Raw genomic sequence first — 15,470 nt, forward strand, 5'->3', positions numbered from 1 at the left:
TTTATGTTCACTTTTCACATGCCATTTTGAAAAAAATGTTACTAATAAATGACAAACAGTGACCGCATGTGTGCTGATGAGAACTGATGACTGTAGTCTGATCAGATCAAATCAGATCAGGGGCTTCATATGTGTTTGGTCAAACGCATTTGACTCACAGTGAAATGATGAAACATGAGACGAGGATTAAAAATTCTTCCTCTGTGATTGTTTTGATGCTGTTTCTGGTTCCACAGTTTCATTGGTGATTAGATCACACTATTTTGCATCCCTCTATCTGCCCTTGTCTGGTGAGGAGGAGGCTGTCTCTGGCCTGCATTAATCCAACACATACTGTAACAACACTCCTCCTAGATCTTGTTCTGTCATTTTCTTACATGCTGTGGAGGAGGACGGTGACTGATACTCGGCAACTCATTCCTGGAATCTGGACAAGCACTTCACAGTTGCTTGTTTTCTCTCTCTGGGGTTGAGGAGGATGTTTGTGTCCTGCATAAATCAAACTCTCCCTATTATTACATTGTGACCATGAGAATAAATTAAGATGGCTCGATCTGAACAATAGACACGGAGAGCTAGCGCAATGCCATTTGCAATGAAAATTTATATAAACAATAAGTGGTTTACTGACATATTTCTCCTACATACGTGGGTGATGTGGTTATTAGCTACTGTGGAGTGGTGCTAAAACCAAGTGTGTAAACTAAGAACATTACAGATGGTTTGGCAGTACCGCTTGAGTCCTATTTTACACATATCAAGTGACAAATGTTTGCCATTTTAGTTAATGACTGAGGTTGTAGTACTTAACATATTAGTTATTAAGGTAAAATTATGCTTAAACAAGTTGCATTCATCCTGTTTAAAACTGTTTTTAGTTACTTAGGACACCATTGACAGCAGCCTATCACTAGATTAAAAATGTTGATATAGGATGACTCTGCAAACCCTGATTGTGTGTTTAAAATTCTTTCTTTATGAAATAGACAGACACAACAACCACAGCATGGATATGAATGTGGCAGAATTGTGGTTCCACTGAAGTGGCTGAAAAATGAAGCCGAGATGGCAGTGGCAAAAATTACAGTTCCTCAGATGACCACTTGAGGCTGATTCCAAATGTGAGTCATTTGCCATAGACTCCCATGTTCCAATGCCCAACTTTACAGCAGAAATAAACATGTTTAGAGCCTGATACAGAAAACTATTTTGGTCTCTGTAGCTAATGTGTCTTTTCATAACATCTGTACACGAGATGAGTTTTTATATAACTCACCCATTTAAATTGTATTTAAGCTTAAAACTCTGTATAATTAAGAGTGGATACCTTGATGCTCCACCACCTTGCTCATTTTTGCAGTTAGGAGGACTATTACAGTGTGATTAGGGCGTGGTTAAGCTAGATGCTTCACTTGATTCATCAGCTCCTCACAAATGTCATCTGTTGCCAGTTGTTGCTGATAGTTGCAGTGTATTAAAATTATCCATATCGGACAATTCTACAAAATTGGGCCACTTTCTAAGACCAGTAATTTCTAAATTTCTGCCCTTACTCTCAAGGTCACAGTCCTTCTTGTTTTCTCACTGAACCTTGACCATGGATGTAAATCATCAGGTGCAGAATCATCAAATGTAGATGTAATTCTTGTGGAATTGACTAACAGAGCTGATGGAAACTGCAGGTGATAATTCTCTGTGGGTTCATCATAATAAGCGAAATATATAACATTACATGTTGCCATGTGAACCACGGTTGCAATTTTGATTCATCTTTACTGGAATTGTCAAGGGTCGTTTGATAGAGCTCTACTTCACCTGTGGAGAAGAAGGTCAACATCAAAACTCTGTTTACAAAGAGCAGCTAAGCGGATTCCTACAATACTATTTTGTTTTACTTTGGATTTTTACAGGGGACAACCTTAATCCTCTTTAGCGTCAGAGCAGATGTGTCCCCCACTTCTTCCAATGCCCTTGGATGTGGATTGTAAATAGCACTGGTAATGTTGTGCTGTACACTTCTTACTGCAGCGGTTTGGTTTGTTATTCCAGAGGATCATAGTGAGGTCACTGTGTAGAGTTATGGTCCTATAGTAGTAGCTATTAGGAATTTGCAGGGCTGTATTCCCACATTATGACTAGAATCTATCTAACACAGCAAGAATTGGTTTATATCCTTTTTTTCTGAGTCCATCTGCCTCTGATTTAGAAAAATACAACAAAATTCTGTATTAATCCCATCCAACCAGGTCAATATGGCCTCCGGATAGCATGTTGTAACCAATCAACCTGAGTGAGATAACAATCTACCAGAGTCAACAGAAAGCCCATTACAGCAGTATGGTGGGTGATTATAAGACCAGATAGGGGCTCTTAGAGAATGGAGTCCTTCTCCAGTTTCTGAGTGTCATCATGAGGATACACCATGATGGTGACCTGCAGGGTAATAGACCTGGATGACCCCTCAAGGAGGATTGTAAGACAACTTCACGTGAAGCCAGCGGCCTCTCCTAAAAATGAAAGCCTTTTCATTGATTAAACACTGCGAGCTTCTATGGGAGCTTCATAAAAAATGCAGTTACATCTAATGGCTTTTACTGTATAGGAATGAATAATGCTGACGTAAGGGAATTGACTGTGTCAGGGTCTGTAGTACAATGTTAGAACTCAACTTAAAACATCTTTTAGCCCAATAAAGGTGCATGTAAGTCCATGTATGCAACGGAAACCCGAAAGTAGCGGTTTAATGGAGGGACGTGGGCGGGGTGAGCTGATATTGGAACAGAGCCTGAGGGCAGTATTTTACGAAAGCTTGCAATAAGAAGAGGATCTTATGGAGAGCAAATTCACAACAGTAAACGCGTTCTTTGAGCGAACATCATTAAGTTGGAGTTAAAAGCAGAGGTGACAAGTCAGATTCACTGGATGCACGCAGCAGGCCAGGGTGTTGCTCAGTTAAATTGTTATTCAGGGGCACTGTTAATGTGCATGAAAACAGATTTAATGGTCATATTTATTGGCCGTGGTATCAAAGATGGACTATCTGCGGGTGCAGTAACACAAGGTGTCGTCATAATTATTCATAAGGAGCTGTAAAGTTTTGTGGTTGTGTCTCCTTAGTGGAAAAAAAAGCTACTTAAGATGGGCAATCAGTATGAGGAAGCTTCTTATGGCCACTGTGCCCCTTCGGCTACATCCTTGTGCCCAGACAGGGTTCATTACCAGAGAAGATGGCCTGCAAGTAATCTCACAACTTAACCCTCTGGAGAGCCCCATTCGCCAGACACTCAGGGGCTGAAACTTCACGTCTGACTGGATACATGGGCACCGTATAATGTCCTCCCATTTGGAAAGTGAAATCATTCAAAGTTCAGTATTGCAGTAGAGCCAGGGCCCGGTCACCGTATTCCCAAAGGCATGTGGGACTGAGACGGCAACTGAAGCAGCAACTTCACATGTGAAATATTGCCACTAGCCGTACTGCACAAATGACTTCCTAGATGCCTCTTACACAGTCGCACAACCCAGAACAAATGGATTTCTTGGTGTTCATGGTTGGCAGCAGTGCAGTATTTTGGGATTCAAGGCTTTGCTAAATGGATCATTGCCAAAAAAACTGAAGTATAAGTACACGACCTCTAAAATTTAGGGAAATTGCCACCAAGTCTAAAACACAGATTAGTTGTTTCAGGCATGAAGTATGTGATGATTGTGTCTTTCCTCCAACAACTAATTATTTGAGATCAGCCCTAATTAAACATTACAGTTGTCCTCTTTGACAAAAAAAAAAAATCAATGCTGAGGTCAGACTGTGGTTGTGATTAAATGGGAAACAAAGATTAAAAAAAGGAGCTTCTTAACGCAAAAAAACCTGTATCAAATCACAACAAGACCTTTGACTCCCAGGAGCTGCAGGTGGGTGGAAATGCACATTCAACCCTCTTGCCTCTACACCCTTACTAGTGGTTTCCAGTCATGTCTTCTTACATAATCCTTTTGTTCTGAAGAGACATATTTCTCTCAATACACAGAGCATGGGTTTGCATTTTAAGATATAGCACTTGACTGAAAACAGTGCTATTCTCTTTGTACGCTCTAGTCACTGTGTTACAGTTGGTGCAAAGTTTCCTGTAGCTCAGTGTTTACAGCACAAATTTGATAAAGAAATATAATACTTATGATTCAGATTTACAACACAGACAACCATGCTTTAGTGTGTGCACCACACTGCCATTTTTCATCAGCTTTTGTGCCTCCAGGACAAGACCCTGCTTCACTTATATGGCTTCAGCAGCAGTAAGAAACTCCAAGACCGTCTTGTCTTTACCTTTGGCTGAGTCTTGGCCATGCTTGAGCATGAATAATGGAGTCTGAGCAATGCGAGGCCAGGGTAGCTGCAAGGACACAGAAATGGAGAGGACATGCTCAGAAAGGGCCACTCTGTGTGCCTCACCACCTCTGCTGGGCACTGAGCTGTTACGCTAGGGTGGGCAGATATTTATTCAACTATTTGACAACCCCCTGACTCCTGTTGACAAGGAAGGTGAAAAGGAAAGAGTTGAGCTCTTCAAAGAAGTCCTGTAGATGTTGACGAAGTGCTGCGTCATGTCTGAATCATGGAAATGCAGTTTTTGGGATTGTGTTTTACAGGGATGATTGCGTAGTTGCATCCTGCCACTTGCTATGGGTTTTAGCTTTTTCTGATTATTTTGCACTTCTGCTGCCTGTGCAAGGTTGACAACTTGGCATCTGCAAAAATTGTTCGGAGTTGAAGCTGGAAATATGATCGTCACACTTCAGTGCCACATGAGACTGACTAAGAGAGTACAATGCTGGAAACTGTACTTATGTGTTTGCCTTTTACATGTGTTTACCACAGTCAGCATCAAAATTTAGCATGCTTGTATTTGCTAAGTAGCCCTAAACAGAGAGTTTAGACAAGGCTGATGAAAGTACAGTTAAAGTTTATTCAGAAATCAAGTTTTGACCAGATGCCTACACATAACCAATGAGGTACTTCTACAATAGCCAGGGAGTACATGGAAAAAATAACTCAGCTAGTCTAAACCCCCCCCCCCAGAAAATACTATTGAATTAAATAGCAGAAAAGGTAACAGTTAATTAAAGGTAATAGAATAATGGTATCGACTGCAGAAAGTAACACGTACATGAGCAAAAAAAATAATGGTCAAAAAATAAGAGTGAAATTAAAGGTTGAAATAGCTAAAAAAAATATGGCCATGTAATTATTAACTTATAAGTAGTTTAAACTGTTTGCTAGTTAGTATTAATATGTGGTCATAGATAAATGGGCACCAGAACGTCAGACACCCACATAATTTCTAGCACTATGGGCAGTGATATGCTGCAACTATTTCACAGATTCATGAAAAGCAACCGGGCTAAAGGGATTTGTTCTTACTGTGGCCTATCATGGATTCTGGACCATCAGGTTCAGGATTTTATCCCAGAGGTGTCGAGGTGGAATGAAGCTGAGGTCAGAGCTCAGGTGTGAGAACATGACCAGCTTTCACAGAAACCCATTTCTTTGTGTCGCTTTGACCGGGCCGTTTTCATGTTGGAACAGGAAAATGCCTTCCTCACATCCAGAGCCACAAAGTTGGAAACTTTGTCTAAAATGTAATTGTGTAGAGCAGTATAAAAGACTGAAACAACCCTCATAAATTAGATAAATGTATGTGGACTTCTAGCTATTTTAGTACACTTTTATGCTCTTTATCTGCTTATTGTATACGTCAGTTAATTTTATTGAGATTTGTGTGTCTGTGCTTTGCTGTCTGTACTTTTTAATTTCCCAGCTGGGGATGCATACAGGTATTGACTTAAAGTAAAATAACCTTAGAGAAATGATAATGTTCTCAAGCCAGCAGCTGTAAGACAGACCTGCACTGCTGCCTCTATTAAAGTGTGCTCAGCAGAAAACAACCTTACAACGCTAAGTGACAATAATGTTATTGTAGCAACCAAATTACAGTGAAACATTTATTAAAATTAAATCACGTTGAGAAGTTAGAAGGGAAAAATTACTATTTAATGGTGCTGTTAACCACTCAGACATATGAAATGTGATCCTTGACTACACGCTGCTTTATGTGAGATGCCAGAAGCTAAACAGCTTGGAAGCCACAACTTTAGTTGAATGTTGCATTCAAAAACTTGTTGTATTATCCGCTTTGTAAAAATATTTATCTCAAAAGTAGATAAAGTTGTCAGATACATGCAGTGTTGTAGAAAGGATGGCATTTTACTCTGAACTCTTGTGGACTGTATTTAAAAACTAGCAGAAAATGGAAATACTCAAGAAAAATGCAAATACCTCAATTTTTTTTCTTAAATACAGCACTGGAGTAAATGTAGTTTTACTTTAAATGCCTGGATTTACTTAAATATACATGTAATACCAGCAAAAACAGGCAAACCACGTTGTTCTTATTTAATTTTGTGGTACTTAAAATAACTACAGGGTATGTTTGTGCATTTACTTTGGAACAAATATCAGGGGAGAGTTATTGTCAGGGATCCTGTTGGTCTCTGAGGACTGTCTCAGCTGTTGTTCACCTAACCAGCAAATTCACTTCACCCTATTATAATAAGATTAGCAACGCAGTTGTTAACCCCCTGATTGTCAAGCAGTTTTCTAGGCTCACTTTTCATTGCAGTATAAAGTCCTGCACCTCCGTGGAAACACCACAATCAGGAAGTAGAGATAAAATATCTTTTGTGCAATATCAGTTGAAATTCTTTATTTATTTGCCAAATATTTTTTTAAAAACTAGGAACGTACATCTACAATATTGTCCCAACTACCTCCAACAGTGAATAATACTGTATAAAGATGGCTCTACATGTTAAATACATTTTACTACTTACATTTTATTTGTTTCCATGCTAACTCGATATACATACTGCACTGGTACACATCTGTGACTGCACCTCTAAAGTCATTGTACTGTACTTTACTGGCTGTAATCAAAAGCATTAATGGCTTTTTTTTTCTTCCTGGATTTCTCACTTTTGTCACTATTTATTAATTTGTCTTTCATTGGCTCATACCATCTATTCTATGTATGTAAATCCCCCCTTTTCCTTGTCTGAAGGTTGGAACTTATTGCGATTGTTTCTGGTGACTGTGAACGAGACATTAATCTCCAGTCTGTTCAATAGGTTTGATACAAATAAGTCCATCCAACTCATATCTCACCTCTTCCATCAGAAGCTATTTCATGCCTGTGGAACATGACTGAGACTTTTCTGAATGACTGCACACTCATTCCTAATGACAAAATGCTTCATTATCTGGCGAGCATGGACGTGACATGGGAGGTTAAAGCTGTGGATGGTGAGGTGCGTTGAGCAGTTGCACTGTGCTGTCCTACTTACATTGACAAGCAGCCTCTGCAGCTACATGACTAAACTGTCACGGCCCTGTATGGTCGGGGAAAGCTGGCAGGAGGATGCGTGAAAATGGCTCGGGGCTGTGAGTGCCCCTTATCCACCTTGCAGAGAAAGATGCTTTGACAACCTGGTGTCTGCCATGAAGATCAGATCCCTTTTGAAATGTTGCTGTTTGAGGTGGCTAAACACACAGGGTCAGTGGGTGGTCATGAGGGAGGTGAGGAAGAAACAGAAAGGCAATGTTAGTATTCAGGAACACATCATGTTAGTGTCAGAGTTGTACTTCTGTGAGAGAGTGACAGAGCTGCACTGAAGGTCCAGCCATCATTTTGTTTGGCTGTCTGTCAATATATACCCTCAAGGACACGATATTTGGCTTGACCGCTTACCTAAAGTAAATAATATCTGGAGAAATATGAATTTTCTTTTAGAAACTTGGCTGTACATAATAATTGTGGATTTGGATTTTTTGTGACTTAAAAAAACAAATGAATTCATAGTAATGAATCAAAAGAAAATGCAAATGAATGCATGTTTTTAATCATCTCTGCCATACAACTGTTAGGATTTGGATGGAACTGATTTTTTGGCTGGTATAGGAGGGCTGATGTTTCCTTGTTGCTCCACACATATCATGATGTTTTCATCTGCCAGTGTTTCTCCAGTGGAGTGACAGATATATCACATGCTTCATGTATGTCATGATTAATTCATTATTGCTGTTTCCACTGCACTGTGCTGCAGTTTGCTCTTATTGACAACTTTTCCTCCTAGCTTGAAACTGAGATATCTTGATATTTATGTATTAGACCCTGAGTTTTGCTGTGGGCTGATGGAGTTGTATGTTCATTGTCCTTCTGGCCTGATCCCGGTGTCCAACCTCACAGGACTTAAAGAGTACTCAGGCCTGTCCTGCGGTGAAATTGGCAGGTGCTTAAGGGCTCTTTCGAAGCTCACCCCCATTTTGAAACCATTTCACTTCCAACTTGACCTGTATCTGAATCACTTGCTGTAGTAAATAGTGACTACTACCAATTTTTCAAATTATGTTGTGCATTCATAAGTTAAAGCAATTCTATCTGGCTGTTGCATTTTATTTCAAGTAAATTTTTTAATGCTTTACGTTAAAATTCCCCCAGAACACTAAGAAACCTATAGACACACATGCACTGTGCAGTCAGATGCTCCTATTATAAGACCGTCAAATAATCTCGATTTCCTTTTGGGAACTGCCAGAGTTGTCAGGCAAAAGGGACAAAATCAAGTATTCGGATGCTTTATTTTTGAGTGAGCTGTTGATAGAAACTGGGAATTACCCACAGTTCATGGTGTTCCAATGTTAAAAATAGGGATGACAGGGGATGTCTGTACCAGTTTAGGAAGTCTTCTCTAAAGTGGTACAGTACATGTTTCCAACAGCCTCTTTATTGAGGTTTGTAGGCCACACATTTTATGAATGGCAAACGTAAGCAGCCACTTGGGGATCTTACCCACGACTGTAAATAGCTGTTGAAGGATCTAACACAGGTGACAGCCACGGGGAAAAAACTTTATGTAATAAATTAATATTTACAGCCATAGAGAGCTGAAGTCCACTTCTACATCTGGCTTATCTTCTGTTGCGCTGTCTTTCAAATCATCTCGTTATTTTTCATTTGAAGTTTTTTTGTTGTTGTTTATTTCTATTTCTGCAGAGTTGAAAGTGTGTTGAAGTGTTTTCTTTCCATATTCAAAGATAAACAGAAAATCTATTAATTGGAAAGTAACAAGACAGAAGTAATTAAAGCATTCATTAGTCAACAGCTGCTTCAGATGACTTGGCTGGTTGTAAGATCACTCAATATCAAAGAGTAACGCAGGGATAAGCTCGCAAAAGCCAGATTAGTGTGTTTTACTGTCGCTGAATGGGGCTCAAATTATGAAAATGACTTCACCGTTTTGAGAACAGATATGCGGCATTCAGGAGAATTACTTCAAAGGGAAAAAAACAAGCAAATACAGAAAATCAAGCAAATGAGAATGTATGAAACACATATATTTAGAGCCAAACACCAATGAAGGACATCTGAATGTACAGATTGTTGCTTAATGAGTCACAGACTGTGGCAGTTTTCACTTTACAATGGAAAAACTGTGCTCTTGCTCAGCACGTTCTGTGTTGGTCAGCACAGTATTTACATCTTAAGCTGTAGCGCCTGGAGCCACTTTAGTTGTTAGCAGCTACATTTCAGAGGTTCACACAGCGTTAAAACTGTTGCTGCATCTGAGCTGTCATTTATTGTCTGATTTAGATATTATAATAAGGGTCGTATGTTACTGTTCGGGCTCAAGCAGTGACCAACAGTGACTGAGTTCAACAAACTTGAAACTTTGTATTCACCCCTTTTTTCCCTGGAAACAGTTTCTCATTTCAAGGAGGTCATTTCTGTACGTGCTACTTGCAGCATTTCTGCATTTAGTCATGTTTCATTGTATTTGATTGTGTTTCTGCAATTTAGTCTCTCAAGCAGAAAGTGCCACGGCAAAATTAAAACTCGCCTTGAAATCGCTTCCACTTTCACAAACACCTGCCATGTACAGCATTAGTGTCGCTTTCTGTCTACAGTGCAGTGAAAGGTTCAGTGATTTCTTGTGGTTTCATTGCCCAATTCAGTAAAGTGGATATTTATCCTTCAGGGTCTGTTATTGCCAATACTGTTATTATGGCTTAATGCTGCCATTACAATCCAAGTTAAATGCTTATGAAAGTGACACAGGTTTTGTTATCTGAACTTTTGCACAGTGCGTTGACACACATCTTTGTCTTCTGTATAATATCTAGACATCTGTGTGCACCTTATACAATCTCCATATTTCAAATTAGCTAGAGAAATGTACGTAGTTATCGGTATTTTTAGAGTTAATTACCCTTTCTTTCTATGTTGTCTTTATATGTTATTAACATCTTCACATTCAAAGTGGATGCTGCTGTAACAGTTCGATCTTGTTCCCTGTTTCTCGCCTTGTCTGGCCTGATTTGTGCAAACATGCATCCCTGTGGTTAACATTTTGTGTCTTCTTTTCTCACCGTCTGCCTCTTTTGCTGTGTGCAGTTTCTCCCTCTGGGTTGTCCTGCTGTAACTAAATATCTGTGGCAACCTTTGATCATATCAATATCCACACATTATTATGTTTCATTATTAGTTGTGAATAGGAGGATTTAATTAATTGAGCTTGAGAGTCTAAAATAGCTGCTGTGCTGGTTTCTAGCTGTCTGATTTGAAAATGAGAACCGCCTCTCACTTTGTCTCTTGCACTTGTTGGTGATCTAACGGCGGTCTGTTTCATTTAGCTTTCATTTTGACACTCTCATGGGATGTCACACAATTTTTTATTTATTTATTTTTTTGCATATTGCGTCCATTAAACCAATGAAATATTCTGCCAGTCACACAAATGTAAACAAACATGGCTGCCAACACAAACACCTAGTGGCTGCAGTTCAGGAATCAATACTTTAGCAGCAGTGTGTACTTTAGCAGAGGAACACAAGTATAAAAGAATGTTCTATTTCCTCATATAAAACTATAATGTGAATTATGAATGCCACTTACTAGACTGAAAATAGTTCAAGTCATTCCCTTTCTGCCGGTTGCTTGCTGCCAGCTTGGCATTAAACTTTTATATCTGTTTTGAACTGTTAGAGAGCGCTTGCTTTTTTCCTGCCGCTGCACACTCTGTAGATTTATTGGAAATGTGCCACACCTGTAAGCCAACCTGTTTGCTGGCAAACTTCCTCAAAATATCTTCCTCTTATTTTTTTAAGAATCCTTGTTTTTAAGCATGGCTTTGCTCCGTGCTGCACTGCAAACTGCCCAGTTGGGCTTTGTCAAAGCAGAATAATGCGCTTATTATTGTTGGTTAATGGTCAGAATGCGAGGCTTGGAATCAGAGAAAAGGCTCCGTTAACATTGCTGTCGATCCTGAGGCCAGGATAGAGTTGCTTTGCGGGGCAGTATTGTGCCACGGTGGAAAATGAAATCTCAGGGAGGAGAGGCGACACTCATTGGCATTCCTCCTGCATCGCCTTACTCCCTGTTTCTTCCCAGTGGCCAGCACCCAGTGTCTCAGCAGTCCTGTATTCCAAACCCGAGTGTGCTGTCTGCTGATAATAAACAGCCCAACAACTGAGCCAGAGTCACAGAGGATTGCTGAGTTACAGCCTCGCCACCCTGCTCCGTCTATCTCACTCAAAGGTTGGGTGAAACCTTTGCTTTATGCTCAGCGTCACCGTGTTTTAAAACCACTGCTGTTTCTGCTTTGCTCTCAGGTCTGAATGTCACTGGGCTTGTAGGAAAAAAGGGGGGATGCTGAGGAGGGACTGGGTTTTGGCTTTGAGCCCGACGCCAATAAAGGATTAAACTCCAAGAGACAGCTGCTAAATGATGTGCCTTTTTCAGCTTCTTATCAAATCTCCTTCTGTGCACCAGGGAGGAGTCTCTGACCCTGTTCCTTGTGTTGTAGGTCCTCCCCTACCGTGTGAGGAGATTGCTGTTGCTGTTGCTGCTGCTGCTGTCGTTGCTCCACATCCAGGCCTTCCTCACCCCTCCTCTCCCCCGCCGCCAGAGCAGGGCAGCCACGGACGGCTTGGCTCGATTTCAAGGAGGCTCCGATCCTGCAGCCACGTCAATCACGTCTTCACCGCTGGGTAACTATCAAGCGTGCAAGCACAGTACGCCTGCCTTTGAATGTTCCGGGGATGAGAGGCACAGACGTTGGAGATTATGTTGCCTTGTTTTTTGGAACTGTTTTTTATGCTTGTTTGTTACTGCTGGAGTCGCCCATGTGTGCATTTTTCATGTAAAAGAGGTATTTTCTCCAGTCAAGCATGCAATGCACACTTTCTGTCTCTCACACACACCCAAATGATGATGATGACAGATGCCAGAGGGCTCAGGGGGAATCTTTAGGGGGCTGGATTACAGGTGTTAGGTTTTTTTTAAGTCCTTTGGCTCCGGGTGCCATCTACTGAACTGTATCCAGCCCAAAGCAAACAAGTCCGGATCGCTTAGTGATGAGTCGATGGACATGTAAAGACGAATGCTGCACTAATCACATTAGTACATTGAATGTGTCACTGTAATGTGAAAGGAATGGCCCACAGTGATAAATCCACAGATGAGTGCAACTTGACTATGCAGCTGTGCTCAGAGCCGTGGAGCAATTTTAATGTCTTTCAGCTCATTTTTTTTGGTTTCATAGCCTGCAGTTTTAGTGTTGTGATTCACTTTCACCACTGTCAACATCTAAGTCTCCAGCAGCAGCAGCAGCAGGCTGTTTTTAGTCAAAAAGCTCTGATAAATTCTCAGCACACTACCTGATCAGCACCAAATTGCAAATGGACAAAGACAGCGACGAGCAAGGTGACATATTCGACAGTCAGTATTATAAAATGAGCAGTTTTTCCACTCCTGTCACATTTGTTCTCCCTGTGGAAACAGCACAACCATGGCTAGAAATAGAGGGAACTCAAAAATGTTTTTTGTGTAGTTATACTGTAAATCATTATAAACAAAGAAAAAATTAAACTTGAATTTTTGGATTTCTTTCTTACAAAAATGGAAAAATCCCAGACTCAACATGTACAACAGTGCCCACAGGTATTTCCAGTACTGGAAAATAGATGGTGACATGATATGCATATTTTACTGTTTTTTGATTTGCTTCCTCTACTTGTCTCCTGTCTCTCTGTGTAAGATGGCCTGCAGTTGAGCCTATTTGAGCCAAAAAGTCACAGAATTTTTGTCACGTTGCAGATTAGTCACTGTAGTCTCCACAGTTGCACTGCAGTGCACAGGATTCTTGTTTTTTGCAGCATGTGGTTATTACAGAATGGTTTGTTTTTGGCAAAATTTTAGATTACAGTGATTTTTACAAAATATCATGATTTTGAGCTGAAATTTGCTTGTGTTTTCTCAGAATGGCACATAATCAATGAGTAGTTCAAGGACTGTCAGAAAGTTGAAATTCAGACAGTTCTCTCTGTTTTTACTCATTCTGGTGCTGATAAACAGTGAAATTTTAGATGATTTTGAAGACAACACATCTTTTCAACCTGGTGGTGGTTTCTGGGGTTCAGAGGGTTACAAAGCCAGGTATTTCCCATGGGAGTCGTTGGATACCAAAGAGTATTTGATACGTCCCTACATGTTTGGTATAAACTTTCAAAAGTGACAACATGTGTGTGATGTGTTTATGGCTTGTTCCGCCAGGAAAAGATTAGGTACTGCTGCTTTAAATGTGTGTTTAGATAAATATTTGTATCAAAGTTATGGTTATCTTTTCTTAGACTCAGACTTATTGTCTATTGGATTGTGAACTGTCCTACTGACACCAATATCAAGTTTCCTTAGACACAAAAAAATTATAATTCTGAGTGGAAAATGAAACATCGTCATTGTGGAGAAGCCTCCCTCTAGTGTCAATGCAAATGTGTGCTGAATACCCAGCCAGTCAGCAAAAGAAATTACAAATGAATTACACTTTTCCATCCACTACTGTTGTGTGAATGTTAGGAGTCTGGTGCATCAGGATAAACAGCTGGTGACTAATTCTCCAGGTGGGTACCATTAAACATTGCAGACAGAGAAAGAAGAAATGTGAAGAGGGATAAGGTAATTAAAACAATGTAATCGATATGTGACATGTTTGTGTCATGTATTGATTTGAGGAATGTCATAGTCATTGCTCAATAGATCTCACTGTTTGGCCTGCTGTCATTTTTCTTTTCAGTGCAACAGAGGCTTCAGTGGAAGTTTGAGGCGGGTGCTTCCTGTCCATCCATGTTTGCAATATTTTGTTTATTCATATAAAATTTTTTGTGCATGAATCAAAAATGCACATAAATCCGCTCTCCCTTTTCCATCAGTTTTTCTACATCTTGGTGTTTGCCTACTCCTCGTCTCCAGAGAGCATATAATGACCTGACTGAAATGATGTCCCTGTTGGTTTATTTAGTCTTCTTCCTACACATAAATTAGGCTCATAAGATCACCAAGACAGATGTAAGCCACTGCATCCTTTTGTTTTCCTTCCTGCTTTCCCCTGCAGCTCTGCTACGGTGCATTTGATAATCGCGTCCGCCTACACTCGGCTGTCGTAGGCTCATCATTCGAGGCTTCCTCAAGTTAAATAAATGTATACTGGGTTTCTGCCGTGTTGTCATTTAGGTGTGTTTGACCCTCTGGAGCCAATTCAGTCACTGTCTACCCACAAGTAATATCCTCTTCCTGCCCTTATCTCTGACTCCAAATTACTGAGCTTCAGCCCAGTCTTCACATCAGAGCCCACAGAGGAACGTGATGGAACAAGGGGGCAGCTTAGAGAAGGGTCATAAAAGGTAGCTGTCGGACAGAAAAAAGGCAGAAGCTCGTCTGTAGATACACAATGAGGTTGCAGCAATTCTGTGGACGTAGCCCCAGCTCAGCGCCCCGGGTTGGCAGGGAAATTAGCGCTGTGCACTGTTCACTCAGCCATCCAACTGGTGTGCCATGAGGGAACATTGCCCTGCCTCAGCTGCTGCACATAAGAGATCTGGTTTTGGAGTTGCAGCCTGTTAAAATGTTATCTTGCTCCAAGACATTTGAGAAGGGTTTACTATACTTTGTCAGTGAGGGAGATTTTCCTCTCTTCTTTTTCCCTCTCTTATCTGTGGGCTGCTGCATTATAGTCGCAGTTGATGATTGACATTCTGCAAGTACAGTCCATGCTTTTTTGTTATGTTGATAAAAAGTGCATTAAGTATAGTGTAAGATTGTGTCCCAGTGCATTTGCTCCTGAAATTAGCTTCTCTCCTTGTTCCCGCACTCGTGTCACAGAGCCTCCCTAGTCAAGTGAACGTGACAGTGAGCTAATGTGGCAGCACCCACACCACTGTATTCCAATGCTAATCTAAAACAAAGTAGCATGAACTGCAGTCATCAACATGTTTCCCTGAGGTTTATCCCCTCCAAAGCTCCCAGCCCATAATTCCTCGGTCTGTGCCAATCCGCATTTATTACCATACAACCTTTGCTGCA

General features: G+C 40.6%; 1 protein-coding gene across 5 annotated transcripts in view; it reads left to right on the forward strand.

Moving 5' to 3' along the window:
• The window catches only part of drp2 (dystrophin related protein 2), a 182,836-nt gene that overhangs the window by 46,340 nt on the left and 121,026 nt on the right, over window positions 1-15,470 (forward strand). For all 5 annotated transcript variants that reach the window (XM_055016642.1, XM_055016641.1, XM_035949728.2 and 2 more), the window contains exon 2: window positions 11,917-12,100. Coding sequence is in view for 4 of the 5 variants with exons in the window: in XM_055016641.1 (XP_054872616.1) it covers window positions 11,917-12,100 (184 nt within the window). In the remaining variant the exon portion in view is untranslated. The remainder of the gene's footprint in view (window positions 1-11,916; window positions 12,101-15,470) is intronic.

The sequence above is a fragment of the Amphiprion ocellaris genome, chromosome 13 (assembly GCF_022539595.1).
Source record: "Amphiprion ocellaris isolate individual 3 ecotype Okinawa chromosome 13, ASM2253959v1, whole genome shotgun sequence".
Classification (NCBI taxonomy): domain Eukaryota; kingdom Metazoa; phylum Chordata; class Actinopteri; family Pomacentridae; genus Amphiprion; species Amphiprion ocellaris.